Source organism: Mastigoproctus giganteus, chromosome 1, assembly GCF_048544385.1.
Source record: "Mastigoproctus giganteus isolate SK-2022 chromosome 1, ASM4854438v1, whole genome shotgun sequence".
Classification (NCBI taxonomy): Eukaryota; Metazoa; Arthropoda; class Arachnida; order Uropygi; family Thelyphonidae; genus Mastigoproctus; species Mastigoproctus giganteus.
Window position 1 is genome coordinate 163,586,316 of NC_143575.1, and position 25,752 is coordinate 163,612,067.

The window sequence follows — 25,752 nt, forward strand, 5'->3', positions numbered from 1 at the left end:
ATTTAAAAATGTTGTACAGATGATAACATTTTCCTTTTGTACACTTTTTCCAGTATTATGCAGTACAACATCCAACCTCAGTAGCAATTTTTTATTGACTTAATATCTTGATGCAATCATTGCCCCTTGCTAATCACTGAACTTAAGGTTTTCTGAAAAAAAGTCTAAATGAGAATGCAAGGGATGAAGTTTCAGTGATATACGACATCCCATTCCTTTATTATGCATTGAACAGTTTCTGAACTCTTATCTTTTTATTCAGGTGACCTGTGGTTACCCAAAACGTTCCCACAAAGCATTTGAAAACCTGACATGAATTTTGTTCTAATACAACAAGGCATTTATTGATTCTTTCATCCTGTGCAAGCTCTCTGATTTGAAGCCCACAAAACTTTCTTCTTTAACTTTTGCAGCACCGGTCTTTGGGAATTTCTCACAAAAGTAATAAATAATTTTTACAAATTCATCAAATTCATCTTGTCCATCACTTTCACAAAGCTCTTCATTTGGCCAAATTTAATGTGGAGAGGTAAAAGGAAAATCTTCATTGGATCTACCAATAGAACATATTTTACACTACTCCTTCCTTGTATGTCTTTGTACAATAGTGGTGACTACTATTGTTCAATGTCTGTCTCATAGGCATAGGAAACAATATTTTGTGCACCCTTCTTGTACAATGACCATTAATATCCAAATGAATTTAAATGCTTTGAGTAATGTCTCTTCGTGTTATAATATCTCCTTTAGTTGAGCTGAATTGGCAATGGGGATGGATGGCTTTAAATTCCTGTTATGCAAAATAACAGCTTCTAAACTTTGCTGTGAGGAGTAAAAGAACTAATGCCATTCAGATTCAAATTAATAGCATAGCTTAATTTGCGTTATCCATCTTTTTATATAATCTGCAATTGACGTGTTGAGATAGGATAAAATGGTAGTTGAGTTTAAAAATTGGAATTAATATGGATGACAACCATCCTTGGTTGTCATGAATTAAAAGTTGAAATGATAAAGCTAGGAAAGTTAAACTGAGAAGGCCAAGAGCCGTAATGAATTGGCTTTCGTTGTTAACGTCTTCAGTTGGTGATAGTGGGAGGGAGTGAACGCGTGTATTTAAAAGACTCTACGTTCCCGTGATGCTCTTTGATACATGTGGTAATCTCAGGTGCATGAGATTTCAAGCCGGTGAGAGGTTATAGGGTAGTTTGGCATTTAATACATTAAATTTAGAATGATGATGAAACCACTCTATGATAAGGGCTTCGTACTGAAAAATTTTAAAACTAGATTTTAATTTAATGATAGGGATGGCTGAATCAACTAAGGGGGTTTGGTTGTGGGCTTGTACATGTAACATGAGTTCTGTATTTGATTGTCCTGTTCTAAAGCTATTGTAGTGATAATATGCACGTGTGTTTGATGTTTTTGTGGAGCCATATTTAGAGGTTGTACTACCAACGTAGCATGCATTACAGTTTTGTTGACATTTAATTAGATAAACGATATTGTTCATGTCGCTGATTTGATATTTATGTGTGTCTTTATATGAATTAAACATTGATCTTAGTTTATTATATGTTGAAAATATGAGCGTAATGTCTGTATCAGTAAATAATCGACGGAACTGTCTAGCAAGATCATTGTGGTAAGGAATAACATGTGTGTTATTGCGTGTAATGTGTTTGAATGGTTTGTTGATATTATTTTGGACGGTGGTGATAATTTGTTGGATTAACCGAAGAGGATATTTTATGGATATGAATTTTTCTGTAAGGTATTGGAGTTCATTGGATAGGTCTTCTTGTGTAGAACTGTATTTGATGGAATTATAAATTCGATTATAGAGGACAGTTTTTTTGTACTAAGTGGATGGTGCAACTCGAAATGTAAATATTTTCCGGTATGGGTATTTTTTCTGTAAATTCTAGTTCCGAGTTTAGTATCTGTTTTATATATGGTGAGATTAAGGAAATTAATCTGTCCATTTTCTTCTAATTCGAGGGTAAATTTTAATCTGTCGTGCATTGAATTAAATTTAATAAAAAGATTATCAATTATGGTTTTGTCTCCTATGATAAGGATGTCATCTGCGTATCAGGTATATAATTTAATCTCTGGAGGGAAAGGCTGTAAAATTTGATTTTCTGTGGAGGCTAGGTATATTTCGGATAGGAGGCTGAGATTCTCAATCCCATAGGTAAACCATACCACACTACAAGCTTTATGTAATTTCCTAATGGATGATAGCACCTTAACCAACCGCACCTCTCTCTCTCTCTCTCTCTCTCTCTCTCTCTCTCTCTCTCTCTCTCTCTCAATCAATAGTATATTAGAACTTACATCATTTTTATTAGATTTCCGGTTCCACAATCAGATATACCAACAAATATATGGTTTACCTATGGGATTGGGAATCTCATGCCCCCCCCCATCTGAAATATACCTAGCCTCCATAGAAAATCAAATTTTACAACCTCTCCCTCCAGAGATTAAATTATATACCCGATACACAGATGACATCCTTATCATAGGAGACAAAACCATAATTGATAACCTTTTTATTAAATTTAATTCAATGCACAACAGATTAAAATTTACCCTCGAATTAGAAGAAAATGGACAGATTAATTTCCTTAATCTCACCATATATAAAACAGATACTAAACTCAGAACTAGAATTTACAGAAAAGATACCCATACCGGAAAATATTTACATTTCAAGTCGCACCATCCACTTAGTACAAAAAAAGCTGTCCTCTATAATCGAATTTATAATGCCATCAAATACAGTTCTACACAAGAAGACCTATCCAATCAACTCCAATACTCCAATACCTTACAGAAAAATTCATATCCATAAAATATCCTCTTCAGTTAATCCAACAAATTATCACCACCGTCCAAAATAATATCAACAAACCATTCAAACACATTACACGCAATAACACACATGTTATTCCTTACCACAATGATCTTGCTAGACAGTTCCGTCGATTATTTACTGATACAGACATTACGCTCATATTTTCAACATATAATAAACTAAGATCAATGTTTAATTCATATAAAGACACACATAAATATCAAATCAGCGACGCGAACAATATCGTTTATCTAATTAAATGTCAACAAAACTGTAATGCATGCTACATTGGTAGTACAACCTCTAAATATGGCTCCACAAAAACATCAAACACACGTGCATATTACCACTACAATAGCTTTAGAACAGGACAATCAAATACGGAACTCACATTACATGTACAAGCCCGCAACCACATCCCCTTAGTTGATTCAGCCATCCCTATCATAAAATTAAAATCTAGTTTTAAAATTTTTCAGTATGAAGCGCTTATCATAGAGTGGTTTCGTCATCATTCTATATTTAATGTATTAAATGCCAAACTACCCTATAACCTCCCATCGGCTTGGAATCTCATGCACCTGAGATTACCACATGTATCAAAGAGCATCACGGGAACATAGAGTCTTTTAAATACACGCGTTCACTCCCTCTCACTATCGCCAACTGAAGATGTTAACAACGAAAGCCAATTCATTACGGCTCTTGGCTTCCTCAGTTTAACTATCCTAGCTTTATCATTTCAACTTTTAATTCATGACAACCAAGGATGAAGACGTGCACTTCTATTTCCTTGAGCATATTTTAAACTCCATTTCCAAAATTTTAACGTATCCATATTAATTCCAATTTTTAAACTCGACTACCATTTTATCCTATCTCAACACGTCAATTGCAGATTATATAAAAAGGTGAGTACCGCAAATTAAGCTATGCTATTAATTTGAGTCAATTTAAATCGGTACTTTAAGAATTGTACAATTTATCTTATTGCCATTCAGATGTAATGTGTACTTATGACAATTCCTTAAATTCATTGACATTATGGCAGTAGTAGACCATTTACTGTAAAGAATATCATCAGAAGTTAGTGGCGCCTCCATAGCCAGGTGGGAAGGAGCAGCAGTGCATAGCACATGCTTCTTGATTAGACCGGGGTTCAAGCCCATCACCACCAAATACGGAGGATGCAGAAAGGTCAGGGAATGACCACCACATATCCCGGAGCAATATGGCCTTAGTTGCTAATGCTCCTAAAAAAAAAAACCAACAACAACCACAAACAGAAATTAGTTTATTTTTCAATATTGAAACACCTTGACATTCTTAACCAAGTATTTCTGCTTTAGTCTTTTAAATGTTCACAACTCCAGTTGGCTTCAGTTTTCTAGTCACACAGACAGAATCTCCATCAGCTGGTGGAGATTCTGAGGCTTTTGCAATTACCTTTCACAGATGGTTTCACCATCTGTGAAAGGTAATTGAAAGGAAACCATTTACCTACCAGAATACTAGGCAATCCTAACCACACACCCAAACACTTGATCTTTTTCTCACAAACATCCCTTCAAAGTACACAGTCAAGGTCAGTAGTCTTCCAGGTACCGAAGACCACAAATTGGTGATGGTTTCTTCTCCAATGGAGCCTTTCTCTCTGCTGAGGTTTCTCTTCGCAGACTACTGCTGGATGTTGTATACCACATAATTCTATCATAAGTATACTACAGGAAATCTTATCATCTGCAAAACATTTTTAAATTGTACATAATATTTTACAATAGTGTACCGTATTATTCCAATGGAGCCTTTCTGTTCTTTTCCTTGGTTGGATTACTGTTTTAAATCTGATGTCAATGTTTGCTATTATCATGGCAGTGAAATTATTCTTGTAGGGATGAAATCAAATCCTTTCTTCCATACTCTGCCTTAAAATCTCATTCCTTTATCTAAACTTTGGTTTTCCAATAAATGTGCTAAGGCTGTTCAATAAGTTGCATGTTGCAATTGGCTTGAATCCAAAACTTTGGACTCATTTTCTGCCTACAACAATTGCAACAATTGTAAAGCAGTTATTAATCAGTCCAAACTAGATTTTGAACAGGTTAAGAGTAGAAACTTGCTTCATGTCCAAACAGTAGTTAAGTATTTTGGTCTATTGCCAAAATTTTTGCCTGAAACTTTTGCCCATCCATATTCCCACCATTTGTTAAAACTTAATAGTTCTATTGCCTTACCAGTGCCATACCTAGACTGTTGGCCCCAGGCAAAATATTCACCTGGACCCCCCTCGCAAAAATTAAAGATGGAATTTGTAAAATTAAAAAATAAAGGAAACACTCAAAAATTATTCAAATCATAATTATTTATTTAAATTTTAACGACTAGTACATTATTTATATAAACTTAAAAGTTTTCACATCATTACCTTATGATATTTACTTGATATAAATTTGTCTATAACGTCTGATGTTTTTATATCTTTTAGTATATCTTGTTCTATTGACATAATGGCCAATTGTTGCTCATGAATATGTTTTAATCATTTTGAGTCTTAAAAACTCCCCTCTCCAAATGCAACTGTAATTGGCAATGTTAATAATATCCAAAGAGAAATGGCGATGTTGGGATATAAATCAACTAAGTTTTTTTCTTGAATAAATCAATGAATAAGTCATTAATTCTAAGCAAACCAGTTTTTTTTTTTTTTTCCCCTTTTAAAACATGCTGTAAAGATTGGATTTCTTGATGTAACTCTTTGGTATTGAAGTCTTTGCCCCCATCTTCGCCAGTTAGAATTCCTTCTTGTTGTCGAAATTTCGGTTCTATCGCACTTTATTCCTTTATAACTTTGTTTCTTTTAACTGTTTCTTTATAACGAAATTTCTGTTTAACGAATTTTTTAAAGCAAACAATCGATTAAGTTATATAGAGGTCTGACTGTATGTATAATTAAAATATTATATTAAGAAACAACCATTTTTTTTTTATATTTAAAAAATTAAAATCAGAATTTGGGCCCCGGGCGAGACCCGGTCCGCCTGTACCTAGGTACGGCACTGCTGCTTACTATAATTCTACTTATCTGAACAACTGATGCATTTTATAAGTATGATTTTCAGGACTGGTCATTTACCTAACAAACTGAAGATTACTAAGATCAAGAAAAGTGATGAGTAATCCTGCTTCTTACAGACCAATCCACAAATTTAAATCACTGACTAAAATTGTGGAATACATAGTATATAAACAAATAACTGCTTTCATTCATAGTAAAGCTCATCACAGCTTCATAGAGGTTAAGTCGACAATTATAAATCTATATTAGAAAGGCTCTTGGTAATAACAAACAGATGGATATAATTTATTTTGATCTTCAAAAAGCATTTCACTCAGTTACCCATAATGTATTGTGTGTGTGTTTTTTTTTTTTTTTTTTTTTTGGTGGTAGTTGGTGCATAGGCTTCTGTGGTCATAATGCACCTCCCAAGATTTTTGCAGTATTTTGATCCAAGCCCGAGGCAGGAATCGAACCCGCGACCTTTGGGTTGTCAGGCAGGCACCTTTACCCACCTGGCTAGCCCGGTCGGCAATGTATTGTGTATTAAACTTGCTGGCATGGGAGGCAATGGGATTGACTCTGATCTGGTTTCATATTATTTTAAAAATAGAAAAAGTGTTATATACAAAGGGTACTAGGAAAGTTTTGCAATACAGCTTTGTTTATTTAATTTTTTCAAAGTAATTTCCTCTACATTCAATGCACCTCTCCATCCTCCGAAACCAATCTTTAAACCAGTTCTGCCAAGTTTCACTAGGGGAGTAAAGCACACTCGGTGTGGCGCCTCCGTAGCCAGGTGAGAAGGAGCAGCAGTGCGTAGCACACGCTTCTTGATTAGACCGGGGTTCGAGCCCGTCACCACCAAATATGGAAGATGCGGAAAGGTCAGGGAATGACCACCGCATATCCCCGGAGCAATATGGCCTTAGTTGCTAATGCTCCTAAAAAACCAAATAACAACAACAACACTCGTTGTCCCAAGCCCGTAGAAGGTCCTCATCACTGGAAAACCGCCTCCCTTTTAGCTTCATTTTCACATGCGGGAACAGTGCAAAGTCGCAGGGAGCAAGGTCTGGACTGTAGGGAGGGTGCTCGAGAAGTTTCAGTCCTGTCATGGTCAAATATTCGGTGCAGGCTTTGGCGCGGTGAGTTGGAGCATTATCGTGATGTAGGTACCAGGTGTTCATTCTTGACTTTGGCCGCAGGTTCTTCATAGATCCAATGACTTTAGGCAGGCATTGTTCAGTATACCACTTAGCTGTGACTGTCTTCTGCGTGTCCAAAACAACACATTCCACAATTCCACTCGATTTGAAAAATATAGCTATCATTTTCTTCTTTTCAGATCGGGATTTTATGACAATTACGGGTGTGTCGTCATCATCAAAGACCCAAACTTTGAGCCTTGGTCAGCAGATCGTAATAGTACAGCCAAGTCTCGTCATCTGTCACGATGTTCACATACCGAGATTGTCCCTTATCAAACTTTTTTAACATCTCCCGGCACCAAGTCACACGTCGTGTCATCTGCTCTTCAGTCAGTTGATGCGGCACCCAGAGAGAACAAAGTTTCTTCACGTGCAAATGATCTTGCAGAATCGAACGAATTGCTGGTGCATTTAGGCCCAAAGTATCCTCTATCTGTTGGTAAGTCACTCGCTTGTTTTCGTCAAACATTTTCCTCACAGCAGTAACGTTTTCCTCCGTAACTGACGTTCGTGGCCTTCCCGGCCTCTCAGAATCCTCCAGAGTGAAATTTCCCCTTTGGAATTCTCTATACCACCTGAATATCGTTGTACGATGTGGACAATCATCATCTAGTGCAAGAGTCATTTCTTCTAAGCACTGATCTATGGTTAAACCACGCACAAAATTATACCGCCAAACTGTCCTTATCTCATTTCGTGACCACGATGCCATCGCAAGCACTTTACACTCTCACTACTAATGAATAACTGAGCCCATCGACTTGGCGCGGTGGCTACTATGCACGTATGAACATGTCTCAACATGCAGCAACAAGCAGCTTCCTGTGATTCATTGTTGCGTCATATTGCAAAACTTTCCTAGTACCCTTTTATATAAATGATCCTTACTCAGATTACGTTGATATACAGAAGGCCATTCCTCAGGGACCATCTTACTTCTACTTACTTTTTAAGATATTTTTGATGTATTCATGCTTACAAAAGAGCTATTTCAAACTCCTTATGCTGATGACAAGAAAGTATATAAAGAGATCAAGAAAGTTATTGATTGTAAGGAATTACAAAAAGGCATTCAGCTTATTTGCAGTTGGATTGAAAAGCATGGCCTATCTGTGAATATGGAAAAATGTCATTATTATAACCATAGCTGATTATCATAAAAAATCAGTTATTCATTATAATTATACATTGGGATCCCTACTTATTAAAAGAATATTTTGGATTCAGGGGTACTACAAACAGCAATAATTCTTATAGCTCTTGTATGCAACCCCAGGGGCTCACATCTGGTGAGTATGGGCTTGGCATACCCAGGGTCCTGAGCTGGATATCATTCTTTCCTTCCTTGGCAATTGCCTACAAACAGCAATAATTCTTATAGCTCTTGTATGCAATTCCAGGGGCTCACATCTGGTGAGTATGGGCTTGCCATACCCAGGGTCCTGAGCTGGATATCATTCTTTCCTTCCTTGGCGATTGCCTTCCCCCCCCCCAAGAGTAACTCAGGAATGCTTTTGGCTGGTGCAGCAAAAGCCTCAGGCTTCCTGGCATCATATGGCTATGGCTAATAATAATAATAATTACTAAAATAACTGCAAGAGCATCCAAAATGCTTGGCTTAATTAAAAGAGCCAGCTTTGATTTTCTTGGCCCTGACATTCCATAATTGGCTTATACTGCATTCATTTATCCAATTTTGAGTATGCCACACAGGTATGGATCCCTTTAGAAAGAATAATATAAGTTTGCGTAGGTATTTGGTATTTGGTTTGCAACTCATGTAAAGATTTAAATTCTAATAAGTATAAGGAATGGTATAAGATTTTTGGTCTCCTCACCCTGAAAGATAGAAGAAATATATTTTATAAACAGGACTGCCACATTTCTTAATGAAAATATGCTGGACATATTTTTTTTTTATAAAACCAATATTAAAAGTGAATTTTATAACTTCTATAATCCCAATAAATTCCACTCAAGGTCTCTTGTGGTCTTTCATCAAAAGAATATCAGCTGAATTTTGAACAATCTTGCCAAGGAAGTGCCAGGTCCTGATAGTATTCCCGAGCTCCTGAGCTTACTCCCCTTCTGTTTTGCCTTTTTATACTTTTTTTTTCCCACTCATGTTTTTCTTGGAAATTAGCTCATGTCCATTCAGTTCCTAAGAAGGAAAGGGTGCAAGAATGTTTGCTGATGCTATCGAGGCAGTGTTAGGTGGGTCGGGAAACTGCTAGATTGGGGGGGATACAAGGACTAATAGATTAACAGTAGCCACTGGCAGAGGTGAAAGTGATTCTTGCACTGCTTCTGTTGGAATGAGCAGCAGCCTAGAAAATAAGATGCAGGATATTTCAGAGACTGCTGGGAATCATTGCGGTTCCAAGTAAACACATGGGTTGTGTTAGGGTGGCTAAGAAAAAGAACAGGTGCATGTATACCTGCGTGTACACCAATGCTAGGAGTTTCGTAAATAAATTTGATGAATTCGAGGTATTGCTCAAAACATCAAAGGCAGATATTGTTGGGATTTCAAAGACGTGGTGTCACACAGATATAAGGAATGCAGAACTGGAATTTGGGGAGTACAATGTCTACAGAAAGGATAGGTAGGGAGGAGGGGTTATGCTATTAGTTAAGAAATACATAAAATCCAAAGAAGTGAAGACAATCGACATCGCTGGACAGTGCAGTGTCGAGTCAGTTTGGTGTGACATAAGCATTGGGAGATCAAAATTGAGAGTAGGAGTGTGCTATTGGCCTAATGACTCTGATGAGTATAATAAGAAACTGTACAGGGAAACAGAGTGGGCCAGTAAATCAGAGAGTCTAATAATGGGGGATTTTAATTTTCCAGATATTGACTGGAATTTGAGGGCTGGTCACTAACAAACTAGCAAGGCTTTTGTGGATTTATTGGATGATTGTTTTCTACATCAGCATGTTCAGGAGGCAACTACAGCGAGTAATACTCTTGATCTGATTATCGGTAGTGATTTTTCATGCATTAAGAATCTGCAGATAAAGGAACCACTAGGTGGCAGTGATCACAGTGTGCTGAAGTGGGATTTACTCAAAGAGGTAACTACCATTAGGGGTAAAGGGAAGGGTTATTGCTTTCGTAAAGGCGACTACGATGGACTGAGACAGTATTTAAATTCTATACAGTGGGACCAACTGATGATGTTATAACAACAGCAAATTCAAAATGGGAAGCATTCAAAGAACTTATCTTGGAAGCTACTAGGCTTTACATACCAACTAAGAAATATTGTTCAAGGTTTAGGCCTAAATGGATGTCAGATGAACTAATGAGACATATGGCAGAGAAGAAACATGCATGGGATACATACAAATTAACATGTGACACAGAAGCCTATGATAGATACAAGTTGATCTGTAACCAAGTTACAAAGGAGGTGAGGCAGGCGAAGGCAGATTACGAGAAATATTTGTCAAGGGATGCAAAGAAAAACAGCAAAGAGTTCTTTACTTATGTAAACTCTAGAACGAAGGGGATGAATCAGATTGGTACACTTGATATCGATGGGTCAACTGTTGATGATCCTGCTCAGGTAGCTAACAAACTAAATGAATATTTTGCATCGACATTCACACATGAGGAGTTATTCAGCAAGGGGAATGCCAGAGGTGTATTCAACTCTGGCAGTAAGCTAGAGAATCTTGTAATAACTGAGAGTAAAGTGGAGGAGAAATTGTTGAAGATAAACACAAGAAAGGCACCTAGGGTGGATGGGATCTATCCAGTAATATTAAAGGAGGCAGCAAAGGAAGTAAGCAAACCCTTAGCCGTAATTAGGAGAGCTTCCTTGGACTCAGGGAAGGTACCCATGGACTGGAGATGTGCAAATGTTACCCCAATTCACAAAGGAGGATCAAAGGCTGACACAAGTAATTATAGACCTGTGAGTTTAACTTCTGTTCCCGGAAAATTAATGGAAGCACTGGTTAAAGAAGCACTGCAGGATCATCTAGACAAGACTTCAGTTATAGTTCGGACACAGCACGGTTTTGTTAAGGGGTAGTCTTGCCTGACCAATTTGATTGGATACTATGATGCAGTCACAAAAGAACTGGATGCAGGGAATAACTTTGATATTATATACTTAGATCTTAGAAAGGCTTTTGATACTGTTGCACATGGAAGACTGCTGCACAAATTGGAGCAGTGTGGCATTGGAGGCAAATTGCTGCTATGGATAAAGGGGTGGTTGAGGGGGAGAAGACAGAGAGTGGTAATCCCCATATGTAAAGTACTACATATGGGGAAACAGCAACCCCAGAGCAACATATCAACTCTGTGGTACTACACTGACAGTGGTAGAGAATGAAAGGGACCTGGGGGTGGTTGTGCGGGCAGATATGACGTTCTCTGAGCAGTACAGACGGTCTGCAAGAGTAGCTCATGGTGTATTGTCAATGATATATAGGAATTTTTCTAGCAGGGATAAGAAGGTGATTATTCCCTTGTATAAGGCAATGGTCAGGCCACACCTAGAATACTGTATACAGGCCTGGAGGCCTCATTTCAAGAAGGATGTAGAGCTGCTGGAATGAGTACAGAGAAGGGCTACAAGATTAGTGAATGGAACAAAGGGGTTCTCTTACAAAGAAAGTCCTAAGTTTTGCAAATTACAGTGTCTGGGGACTAGGCCCCAGCGAGGTGATCTGATAGAGGTGTATAAAGCCTTGAATGGTTTGAGCATGCTCAATGCTGATGGGATTCTTCCCTTTGCTCAGAATAATCACCTGAGAGGGCATAAATTCAAATTGAGGAAAGACAGATGTAGGATAGACGTACGGAAATTTGCCTTTAGTCAGCGGGTGGTTGGTTGGTGGAACAGACTTCCATCCCTTGTCGTGGAAGTTGATAGCCTAAATAAGTTTAAGGCTCAGCTGGACAGGTATTTCGAATGAACAGAGGGGTGAAGTGGAAGTGGTTATTTTAATTATTATTTTTTTTTTTTTTTGGCTGATGCTGCATAAGCTTGCTTTCTTGCATCAAATGCCTCTACTAATGCTAATGCTAAAGGATGACACATCTCTACCATCCATTATCATCCCATTGAACTTACCTGTACTCTTTCCAAAGTTAAGGAGAAATCCATTAATTGCCAACTTCTAAACTATCTTAAAACCTTCCATCTGATCAATGATCACCAATATGGATTCCATCAGTGTTGATCCATTAGTGATATATGGATTTCTGCTTTACTTTTTTGGAAAGAGATATTACCCATCTATTTACAAGTTCAGTAGAAAAGTTTGGTGAAATACAAGTAATGTTTTTTGACTTTTCTAAACTTTTTGATCATGTTTGTCATAAAGATCCAAACAAGCTTTCACCTTATGGATTGCCAAATGTTTTGCAATTGGGTAACCAGTTTTCTCTCTGACCACTCGCTGCAGGTAAAAGCACACATGGTTCTTTGTCTTCTAACTTTTCTGCTAATGCTGGTGTCTCCCCAAGGTTCAGTTTCTTTCTCCCATTCTTTTCCTCTTGTATATTAATGACCTTCTTCCACTAAATGGAAATTCTATCCATAGTTTTGCTGATTGTTCCATCTTCCAGTCTGAGAAACTTTGCTCTGCACAAATAGATTCAATTTATTGAGTATTCATTAACAATTCCTTAAATGCTGATCTTCAGGTAATTCTCCAACAGAGCAAAAATAACATAACTTAGTTAATTTCAATCCTTCTAAAAATACTCAATCCTGTCTTATATCTCACAAAAAAGAATGTACTGTTCCTATGCTTGTGGTTGATCAAATTGAAGCCTCTGCTGTGCGTCTGATTACTCAGGTTGCATCAACACTACCCTCTCCTGTCTGCCTGCTAGGGGATTTCAAGGCCATCACCCTTCATGGGGATGCTCTAAATTAGATAGATAGATGCCGCCAACTAATTGAAACTCTACGAGATAAATAAAACCTCACCATTCTTAATAGTGGCACACACACACCTATATACAATTACCTACTGGCAAGACTTCTGCATTTGACCTCTTGATTTGCCCCCAATACTGTTTCCAGTCATGCAATAGTCTGCTATGGATGATCCTATTGGCAGTGACCATTTTCCAATTGTTTGTGATCTGCTCACTACACAACCACCATTTGACAAACCCTGTAGGAAATGGAAATTCTCTCAAGCTAATTGGGCAAAATGTCAGTCAACAATCACTCTGGACAAAAAATCATACAACTACAGCCCATAGATGAAGTCACTGATCATATCACATACCGCCTTTTATTTGCAGCTAAATACTCATTTCAATTATCAAATCCCCCAACCCGACGACACTTCAACTATTGGTGGAAAATGATGAGTGCACAAAAGTGAAGAAAAAAAAATAAATAAAGCATGGAATTTATTTCATCACTCTCTAACCACAGTTAATCTAATTAACTACAAGAAGCTAATGGCAAAAGCGCATTTCATTCAAAGACAAGCCAAGAAAGATTCTTGAACTCGGTTCACATCTACTATCAATAGAAACACCAACTCCAGATTAATATAGAAGAAAATTAGGCAGCTGCAGCTTTCTGGCCATCTCTTCCCCAATTCTTTCCTGCAATAGGCAACAACTCTCTGCTCCTCTGGATATAGCAAATGCCTTGGGCAAAACCTTTGGCCAAGTCTCAGCTGCTTCAAATTACACTTCAGAATTCCAGAAAATTAAGACCACCACTGAACAGACCCACATCAACATTTGAACCTCACTATCACTTTCATATAACCAGTCTCCTCAGTATTGTGAACTTTTACAAGCCATCAGAATGTGTATCAGTGCCACTGGGCCAGATGAAATATGTTATGTCATGTTACAGTGCCCTGATGACAAAAACTTATAACTGCTGTCCAACCTCTTGGCACCATGCTACAATTTTGGCCTTTTTGAAACCTGGAAAGATCCCTCCAGTCCATATAGTTACAGGTCAGTCTCTCTCTCTCTCTCTCTCTCTCTCTCTCTCTCTCTCTCTCTGTGTAGTTGCTTAATAAAATTCTCAAAAAAATGATCCACAGTCAACTGATTTGGATCACTGAAACTCAACGTCTACTGAGTAATAGTCAGCACAGCTTTCGCCAAAATAGGCCCTCCTTAGATCTGATGATCAAGGCTAAACACGAAATTCCCAGTGCTTTTGTGAAACACGAACACTTTGTTATGGTCTACATAGATATAGAGAAGGCATTTGATACTACCTGACATTATGGCATTCTCAGTGACCTTCATACTCTTGGTCTACGAGGCAACCTACCTGTATTTATTAGGAACTTCCACCAGAGCCACTCTTTCCAGATTCAATATCAAAACTCCCTTTCTACTACATTCTCACAGGAAGGAGTACCGCAAGGGTCAGTATTGAGTGCAAACCTGTTTGCCCTTAGAATTGATTCCATTACAAAATAACTCCCAAATACTGTAGAGGTGAATTCCTATGCTGACGATCTCTCCATTTCTTGCCATTCTCAGAACATGAGATCTATCAAACAGCAATTGTAGATGTTCCTCAATAAAGTACAAAAGTGGACTGAGCTCAATGGATATAGTCTTTCACATCAGAAAACAGTTGTGATCCACTTTTGCAATCAACATAAATTGCATACAGATCCTGAACTTTGGATATCAAATTCCACCATTCCGATTGCCAACAATATCAGATTCTTGACAGCAAGTTAAACTTCTTTGAGTACATTAAATTAATATGTACTAGCCGTCTCAAAAAGCTGAACATGTTAAGAGCTTTATCTACCCTGTCTTGGGGAGCAGATCATATGATTTTGCTGCTCTTGAATAGAGCAATGATTAGATCCCGTTTGGATTACATTTATCATAATCCAACAGGAATAAAAAAAATCTCCAGTTTCTGATTCTGCCTTGAAGGAGTGTATTACACTAGCTAGATCCTATACAACACAATGCACTGCAGATTGCACTTGGTGCTTATAGGACATCTCCAACTTATAGTCTGTATATTGAAGCCTGTGAGCCCCCCCCCCAGTACCTCCACAGAAGAATGTTATTACTTAAATATGCAGCAAAAATACAAAGTTGTTTTCCAAATTCTATTCAGCCATACCTCTTTAATCTACCACTTACAATCTCTATAGAAACAAACCAAGTAAAATACAACCAGCAGGCCTACGGCTCCATGAAATATCACATAATGGGAATGTTCCTCTCCACAATAGGCAAGAGTTAAAAGAATTACTCTCATTCACCATGGACCCCCTTTCCTCAACTGACCCGTGATAATTATTTTCTCCAGTGGGGAAAGAATGGTCTACTGGCACTTACTGTGCAACAACTCCATGCTAGCCATATTCAAAGCTGTGTTGACTTCTTGCCGATATACACGGATGGTTCCAAATCTCTTTCAACCGTTGGAGCAGCAGCAGTGTTTCCCTCTGCTATCATATCAGCTTCTCTTCCACCTGAGTATAGCAACTTTTCAGCAGAACTGTATGCAATACAATTATCTCTAGAAAATTTGACTCTTTACCCATCTGCAAAATATTTAGTTTTCACTGACTCTCTTATCTCAATTAGAGCAATGCAAAATCCTCCTCATAAGGATCATACTGTTTTAAATGAAATCAGGAGTTTGCTTTGCAAATTGAAGATTGTGAACTTTTACTGGATTCCAGCACATTCAAGCATAAAAAGGATTGAACTGGCTGATATACTGTTAAAAACTTTAGACTTAACCTCTGACCTTATTCCAGCACTTACTGTGCAACAACTCCATGCTAGCCATATTCAAAGCTGTGCTGACTATAATTCAAGCATCATGCCGTGGACAGAGCTATGGCATAACCAAAATGAATAATAAACTTTTCCAGTTGAAAAGGACCCAAAATTTTGGCACTCAAGTTAATGACACGTCTCTTACAAAGTCTTTCCACTCTCTGTCTCATAGATGTTCTGTTTCTGCTACATGCCTTGTCTATAAATATTTTCTTGTGTACTCTTCTTCTGAATTGGTATTTGTAATTCCCCTGTTCTTTTCAAAATCTATTGAAACTCCAATTTCAAATTTGCAGAACTCACTTTTCTTCTTCCTCATTTATCCCTTCAACTTCCATTTTCTGGAACAACCTTCTAGAAATATTATGTATTTCCTGAAAATTACAATCTACAGAAATCCAAGTCTAATGTCAGCAAGTATCTTCAGTCTTCTCAACCCATGCACAGCACTAAGTACTATAAGTTAATACCTTTTATGTTTTGGGTTTTCTTAAAAAAAAAAAATAATACCATAAATTGATGTTTAACCCAAGACCTAAGGAATATTAGTCTACATTTATATTTTGACAGTGGATAGTTATTTCCATCCCTTTTTTATTTATTCTTGGTACATATTCATTTCATTTTGGCAAAATTTTAATGAGTAGACATGACAGTCTCAGTATAAGCAAAATTCGTATGCTTCACCTATGATTTTGACTACAAAGACTTTTTTGCTAAAGACCAAGGGTTAAGTATTCAGCCTTGCAGTTTGGGCTTTTGTTTAACTTAGTGATTTAAAAAAAAAAACTCTAAAATATTAAACAGAACTTGGATAATGGTATTTCTTTCTAAGTTACACATACGCACAAGTCATGCTCAGTCTTCAGTGAGAGTAGAAAATCTGTTCATGATTGAAACTGAATGCAGGTAAAGCATATAAATTTGATTTTGACTTCTGTGTTGAAGTACCCCTGTAATTATATCACAATGTATCCTTGCTATATTTTTGCAATAAAGGGAGTGGGCATTTTATGTTATTCTTTATTTTATTTTTATTTAAAATTTCTTAAAATATTTTTTGTTGAGGAAATACTAAACTTCATGTTGATGCCATGCTGATGAATATTGGAATTTTGTTGGTATACTTCATGAACTGTTATGTTTGATGAACTTCTAAAATTGATTTTAGATCACTCATTTACAATTAGATTATAATCAGTTCTCATTTTAACTAAATACCATAACAAAGTTCACACTAATAATTTTTTTCAGGGCTGGGGTACCTCTTCACATTATTGGGATTGTAGCCATCTTCCATTTTTTGTTTGTAGTATTAATCCATGGTCGGCAGGTGGAGTGGACAGCTAGACTAGACTTTCTCTGGAATGTGCAGGTATTTGTCTTTTTTTTTTTTTTTTTTCTTTTACTGGTACCATGTTGTGCATAATACACAACATGGTACCAGTAAATTGGATAAATTTAAATCAAGCTAAATAGTACTGAAGTCATTGTATACAAATTATCATTGCAGTATGATATATCATCTTTTTAACAACCTTTAATGACTTGTACTAATCAAGTTGTTTGTAGCATCAGTTGCTTTCCCTAAAGCTTTACTGTTTTTGTTATATCTGTTCTATCAGGAATGCTTCAAACTTGTCTTTTTACTAGCAATTTTTATTTTGTAGAACCTTGTAAATTAATTTGAGAAGTCTATTTATGGCTTTCCTAGCTATATTGGTTAGGCTAGTCAAATTTATAAGTTCAATATTTTGTAAACTAAGGCAACACAGTTTCTTAGGTTAGAATACATCACACTGATAAGACTATAAATCATAACTGCCAGCTCTCTTGATTTACAAAAATGGAGACTCCATTGTTTTGAACCATTTTCATGTTCACTGTCCACATCCTCATGTTCACTGTATAATTTTTCTCCATTTTTTTAAATTTTTTATTATTATTATTATTATTAAAACTTTTCTCTTTTTTTTTTAATGGGATTTTTCTGCCGCATGGCAATTACTGGTACTACCAAGTGCAATGGGGGGGTTGGTTGCATCCGATTATTATTACTGTTAGTTGAGAACTCTCTCTTGCTATTATACAGGTGGTCAGGATTGCAGCTTTCTGGCATTCCATAGAAATGTTCTCCAGGAGGCCTATTGCTGCTAGGTTCTTATGGAGGCTCTTTTCCACCATGCCAGTGGTTGATATGGTGATTGAGATGGTCATTTCTTGTTCCATGTGCCACATTATTTTTGACTTCTTGTCCTGATCTTTTCCTCATAGGTTTTCTGGAGGTTGCTGGTGTTGGGCACCACTATGTCGATCGGGCCATTTCCTTCTTGTTAATAAGAGTTATGTCTGGTCTGATGCGCGAGATCATCTTGTCCGTTATGATGGCAAATTCCAGTGTAATCTGAGAATAGAGGTTTCTAGTGTGGCCTGGGGCTCATACTTGTAATAAGGTACACTTTCTTTGATCAACTAGCATTTTTGTGCTAGCTTCTTATGTATTATCCTGGCAACCTTGTCATGTCTGCAAGTGTAGTCCATCTGGGTGATCCTGCATCCCGCTGTGATGTGCTGGATTGTTTCTGAGGTTAGGTGGCTTTGTCAACATGTGTCATCTGTCACTCTGATATCATATACTTGAATGCCAAGCATGAATCCTTTGGTCTTGGGGAAAAGCTTCCCATTCATGAGCAAAGCATTGGAAGCCATCTATTTATTATTATTATTACAGTGGACAGGAGTCCACTGTAATAATAATAAGCACTTCTTCACAAAGAAGTGCACTTCTTTGTGAAGCACTTCTTCACAACGTACCATGGTGCAGATGTGGAAAAGGCACTGGTGGCACCTTTTAACACTATGCCACTATGTATATATTACTGTGGCTTTGTCATTAAATTCAGAATTTTTAAAATGGTTTTCTGAATTTGTGCATAATTCTTTTTAATTTAATTGTTTGTCTGTAGTTAACAAATTGTCTATTGGTTATTTGTTGTTATTTGGTTTTTTTTTTAGGAGCATTAGCAACTAAGGCTATATTGCTCCGGGAATATGCGGTGGTCATTCCCTGACCTTTCCACATCCTCCGTATTTGATGGTGACGGGCTCGAACCCCAGTCTAATCAAGAAGTGTGTGCTATGCACTGCTGCTCCTTCCCACCTGGCTACGGAGGCGCCTATTGTCTATTGGATGTGCTAATCTGTATTGAATAAAATATATAGAATGTATGAAACAAAATGATACATATCACAGAATATAAGTTATATGCTGTGTTAGATGTAATATTACACTTTTTTTTCTTTTTTTTTTTGTATATGATGTTATGCTAAATTTGATCAAACAATGCCTTCCAATGAAATGTCAAAAAAATGCAATATCTATATATTAATATGGAAGCCATTTTCTTAAGGCAACAATTGTGACAATAGGCCTAACTGATCTGGCTGAAAGTGGTCTCAAATTGAAGATATTTCTTCCTAGATGTGCAGAAAAATATAAAAATTTCAAATAGTTTTATTTTACGGAACGGGCCCGTTTTGTCTACTAGTTGCTACCCACCTTAGCCCCGCTACTATTATCTTGTAGGGAACATGGTTTTGGCGCATTATAGCCCTACCCCAAGGGCTCACATCTGGTGAGTATGGGTTTGGCAAACCCATGGTCCTGAGCTGGATATCATCATTCTTCTTTTTCTTGCTTTCTTGGTGATTCCCTTCTACTTCTGACTCTCTCTCTCAGAGTAATGCGGAATTTTTTTTTTGGCTGGTGCAGCATAAGCCTTAGTTTCCTTGCACCATATGGCTAATAATAATGAATAGTTGCTGATGTGCCATTAAAACCCAAAACAAACAAACCTTAGCGCCACCATGCTACTCTGACTACTCGTGTTGAATGTACCTTGCCGCAAAGAAGAAACGTTTTCATGCTCCTGCAAATGCATCCAGAATCGGTCTGAAATGTGCATTTAAGGATCCGAAAGATTAAATATTTTACAGTATTGGCTTACTTAGTGAAAGGTATGTTCATTGTTAAGCCTTACATTTTAAGTATAAAAAAAGTCAGGGTTCATTTTATTTTACTGCAGAATATGGATTGATCAATGGTATGAGACTTAGAGTTATGCATCAGAATTGTTTGGATCAAGAAATAATAACAGAAGAAGCTAAAGGAAAATAGGTACTCATACCACACATAGATCTGACTCCATCCGATTCGACTTTGCCATTCTCGTTTAAGAGATGGCAATTTCTTATTCAGCTGGCTTTTGCAATGACTATAAATAAAAGTCAACGGCAAACGTTTGAAAGAGTTGGAATTTCGCTTACTAACCCTGTATTTAGTCACGGGTTGTATGTAGCAATGTCTCAGGTCAGATCATTCCAGCATGTTAAGATAAGGTTACCAGAAGGGCACAAGAATATAAAAAATGTAGTTTAAAAAGAAGTATTATAGAGACTGTATGTGTGAAATTGTTATGCAAAATGTGCACAATTTGAATAACCAGACAGATGGTGAAACTAAAGAAAGTTTCCTCGGATATGAGAAAGGATTCAACTCATACTCCTGCTCACTACGTAGAGAAAAACTGCTACCAGTTGCGAAATTTTAGCAACAGGTGCAGCTAGTACTATTTAAAAGGATATACGCAAGATCTGTACATTATAAAAACCTAGAAAAGGTAATGTATTTGCTTTGCGTATATATATATATATATATATATATATGTGTGTGATTTTTCATTTTCAAGGGGTGGGAAACACGAAATATTTGAAAACAAATAAGCATAAGAGCAAAGTTCACTGTGTAGAAATTGTGAAAATAGATAATTTCAAAGTGAATATGCCATTGTCATACTTGCTAAACATTATTTCGCATTGCTTATCACAGAATGTAATCTTCCTTTGAGTTGTGCTAATTGTACAGCAATGTTGTTCACTTGTGTTTCCCAACAATAGTGAAAGCACACTCTCACTATTGTTGGGAAATCACAGAGTATTTGTTCCATTGGACAGGAATACTCGTATGGAAAGGACACTTTGTAGATTGAGAGCAGTGCATCCAGGATGTAGGAACTAAGGCACTTAATGAAGAAATGAAGTATCATATCTTAATATAATAGGCTACCACTTGTAGATCATACATCTGTTCAAGAGCATGACATGGATCCATGACTGGGACTTTGCTGATTACTAAATTAGGGAAATAAGCTTCATCTGTAAGGTGATTGACTCTGAGTATTTGGAGGGCATTCAAATTCAAAAGGTCAAATTATCTAGCTCTGCTGATTGAGTGGTGAATTGAATGTTGGTTCTGTTAACTGGTTCATTTAGTTTGGGTGACTTATTGTTATTGTTATTATTTGGTTTTTAGGAGTATTAGCAACTAAGGCCATATTGTTCCGGGGTGACTTATGAATATTGAAACATCTGGCTTTGATTTGCATATTAGCATACAGATCACTACAAGCAGATGTCAGTTTATCAATTAACACAGGAAAGAATTTGCTGTATTTTGAATGGTATCCCCTAACACCTAACCTATTCCAACCCTTTTCAGGGTGACCAAATGCCATTGCAGCCTCTTCCTGGAAATCCACATATTGTTTCCTTGAAAATAATGAGCCTGTGTTAATTGTTGGCTGAAGATAAAAATTGGTGATCTTTTGTGCCTTCCAAAATATGAATTTTTATTTTCCATTTACCCAGAGTTATAACGTGATAGCACCCAGCAGTTACTGCTCCACTCTTGTTCTACTTTAAATCATAGTCAAGCTGGCATAGGAAACTCTACAAAGTTTAGAATTGTGTTTGTTCCTAGGTCACATTTTAAAATTCTCCCACATGATCTAGTTATTAATGGTTACTAACAGTTATAAACTAAGTCTTTGAAATATTCATTAATACTTTTGAATAATAAACATGGAAAAGAGTTAGTATAACTCAAGTTATGACATGCAATATTTAAATTTTATCTGCTCCATGGCATGCCAAATTTGAAATAAAATTTGAAAAAGTACAAAAACAAAGTGAATAATAACATGCAGAATATTCATATTTTGGATGTAATATGCACATGCATACATTTTAAATTTTGCATGATTAACAGTTTTTAAACTGGAAAATAGCTTCCTCCTTATATTTTATGCTACTAATTTATTTTAACAATTTTTTTTTTTTTTTTTATTAAAAACTAAAAAAAAATACATACAGTAAATACTGTAATCCATTAAGAAAAGGTGAAATATGGGCATACTCAAAGTAGAATTCAAAAACACCCATAAACATTTTCTGCAACTTAAAAAAAGAAAGTTCATCCTGTCAGGTGTAGCACTAACCACGTTTATGGCTAATGGGGATGCCACAATGGCAGAGATAATTAACACCTCTTTCATAAGTTTTTGTTTATATAGTGCCACAATTCTTCTTTCATATAGAATACCTACGTCAGACAAAGTACTTTCAACCCTTACTTTCATACAGAATCAGAAATATTTTAAAAATTACAATGAAATTTCATCTAATTTCCCATTCTCTTATCTTAGAAATGGCAGTATTTAAGGCACTTATAATGCCTGTGTTTAAAGCTTGTTTAAAGCTCCATATCTTTTCAACTAAAATTGTGCTCTTTAGTTATAAATGACTGCTCATGACTTGTTTTGTTAATTTCTTAAACTTTTACTCATAGTAAAAGTTTAAGTTTAAAAGTAAAAGTTTAAACAAACTCATAGTTAATTTCTTAAACTTTTACCAAGTCGATATATAAATATTTAATGGGACATACCAATAGGAAATTCTTGATTTAGAGTAATAAAATGTTACACTGGGCAATAAATTAAGCTTTTGACTCCCCCATCCCATAAATATGATACATCTCATGGATTATTGAAGAATATTACTGTATTTACTAATTCTTATTGAAGTCAGATATTGCCTAGCACCCAGAGATTTAGAGAGGAATGTAGGTTACTTATTGAAAACGTTAATGAAATTTTATGAGTATTAAGATAAATTCTTAAATAATTCTTGGTTTCATAATGAATGGTTTTGACACAACTGTCACTCGCACAAAAAGTAATAATATTTTGTAGGGCCAGATTGTAGACCTAAAAGGTACTTGATAACTGAAATCCCTGCAGATGTATCACTTATTTTTATTTTATCAAACTGTACTGTACTTTTCTTAAGAGAAGTGCAACTTTCCCATAGGATTCATTCATGAGAACAGCATGATCAATTGGTATATAAATGGAGTCCATTTATATACCAATTGGTATATAAATGGACATATGTTTCCATTTTCAGACTTAGTTTTGAAGAGTCAGTGAAAAGCCTCTATTCTTCTGATCTGTGCTCTCTTCCATGGAGGACATTGAGCAGTCCAACACTGACAGTTGATGGATTTCTTCTTGGATGGATTGTTTCTTGGAAGATTCATTGCCACATTACAGTAGTGAATCTTCCAAGAAAAATACAAAGAAAGCTTCCCCCCCCCCCTTTTTTTTTTTATAAAATAAAGATACATAGGGTTTTTTTTTTTTTTACAGTAAATTTCATTTCTTCAGCCTAGGTCCCAAAAGTTCTCTCTGTGCCTTACATTTAAATCATGCACAAGCTCATTTAACTTATTAGAGTTATAAATTAGGCTTCTTTGAGTCTAAATCAGAATTGTTATTCTGATTTAGAACATATATGGATTATTTCCATTAGGTCATCTGTGTTTTCCTTTGTAATGACCAGGTAGTTTGTCACTGATCTAATGGCTGATGGGACATTCAGATACTCAACCTTATTTTCTGATTTTTCCTATCTGTCCTTCATGAGTTATACAAAAATAATCATTGACCTGAATGGTTGGTTCCCTCCACACCATGGGAAGAGAAAATGGCAGTGATGTTTTCTTTATTTTTTTAACTGGCCTCTGAGATGCAGGCACATGTATATGAGGAGCCCACTTCTTATCCTGATCATCGATTTTCAAACAAAATAAAATTCACATGCTTTTTTTGATAGGATCATTATAGATTGTCTGTGAGATTTAATTGTATAACCACCATATCCACATAAAAGCTATTTGCCGATTTAGCACACTGATGCGATATTTTAAAAGAGTGTTCAAATGAAATGGGCACCAAAAACTCTAAAAAGAGTATGAATTTTAATGTGTAACAAAATTAACTCACAGAGTTATAACTCTGACTGACTGAGCTCCCTGGGAGGTTTGCTTTATATTTCCATCTGACATATAGGAAGCAGTTAAGGTAGAAACTATTGGAAACTCAGTGCAGCAAGATCTAGGAAAATCCAAACTGCAGAACTTCTCAAGCAACAGTCCAACTAATATAAATAGATATATTTTAGTTTAAGTACGTGAAAATTAATGAGAAATATGATGTGAACAGAAGGTTCTAGGAAAACATGGGCTGCACATTCAAAATCAGTGTTAAAAAATAACATTCTACCATATTCTGCTTAAATTTAATTGTTATTCAGTGTTATTACTATAACAATGAAAACTAATTTCCTTAGAAAGGCAATGTTCACATGCTGTAAAAACTTTATTCAGTTTACTGATTTTCAATTAACTTTAGTATTTTACCTCTTGTATTAGGCCAATGAGGAAAAGAAAGAAATGCATGACCTGCAAAATAGTAATTGTCGTATTCTCTTCAACCTCCTGCCTGCTCATGTTGCTACACATTTCCTGGACAACCAGTTTCGAAATAACATGGTATGATTATTTAGAAAGCTCAAATGTGTTAACTTCAGTTATATAGTATATCCCTTATTTTTTTATTATTCAGATTTTTGCACTTCAAAATAAAATATGCACAATAGTTTGTTCCCCCCCCCCACCCTGATCTAAAGTATTAGTGTATGTTTTGTATATTGGGATTGCCTTACAGAAAAATATATACTGCATTACTTACTAAGTATGAAATTATATTATATGAAGATGTTCTCTGTCATGCTGTGTATACATAGTGAGTGGTATCTTATATATGCCGACCGGGCTAGCCGAGTGGGTAAAGTACCTACCCGGCAACCCAAAGGTCGCGGGTTCGATTCCCGCCTCGGGCTTGGATCAAAGTACTGCAAAAACCTTGGGAGGTGCAATATGGCCACAGAAGCCGATGCGCCAACAACTACCAAATCAAAAAAAAAAAAAAAATCTTATATATGATATACTGAGGCATAACAGCATGAATTATTTTTATTAGTAGTAGTGGCATGTGATGCAAGAAAGCAAGCTTATAAAGCATCAGCAAAAAAAAAAAACCACATCACCTGTCCATTTCCTCCAATAATTTGTTTAGTTCTTTGAATATATTCAAACTACCCACTTCCACAACAGACGGAAGTTTATTCCAACAATCAACCTGAAGGCAAATTTCCACACATCTATCCTGTAACCATCCTTCCTCGTGAGAAGGAGAATGCCATCAGTGTTGAGCTTGCTCAGTCAGATCACCTCGCATGTGCCTAGTCTCCAGATGCTTCAATTTACAGAACTGAACCTTTCTTGGTAACAACACCCTTTTGTTCCCTTCACCAATCTCATTGCTCTTTTCTGCACCCATTCCAACAGATCTACATCCTTCATGAAACGAGGCCTCCAGACCCGTACAATACTCAAGATGTGATCTAACTACTGCCTTGTATAGGATAATCCCTGATATATAACAAGAAAAGAATAATATTACAAATAAATAACAGTAGAGATGATATTAAATGGAAATATAGTAACTGAAACACTAAAATTTTTTAATATAAGAAGGCACAAATTATTGAACTACCACAACTTTAAACAGTAAAACTGCCTAAAAAGTGCCAGAATCAGCAGTAGTCC

The 25,752-nt window shown here is 36.3% G+C and overlaps 1 protein-coding gene across 2 annotated transcripts in view; it reads left to right on the forward strand.

The window, feature by feature from the left end:
* LOC150091231 (adenylate cyclase type 1-like) overlaps positions 1 to 25,752 on the forward strand; it is an 845,725-nt gene that overhangs the window by 731,678 nt on the left and 88,295 nt on the right. For both annotated transcript variants that reach the window (XM_090374793.1, XM_090374796.1), the window contains exons 15-16: positions 17,160 to 17,280; positions 24,514 to 24,633. In XM_090374793.1, the coding sequence (XP_090230919.1) occupies positions 17,160 to 17,280; positions 24,514 to 24,633 (241 nt within the window). The remainder of the gene's footprint in view (positions 1 to 17,159; positions 17,281 to 24,513; positions 24,634 to 25,752) is intronic.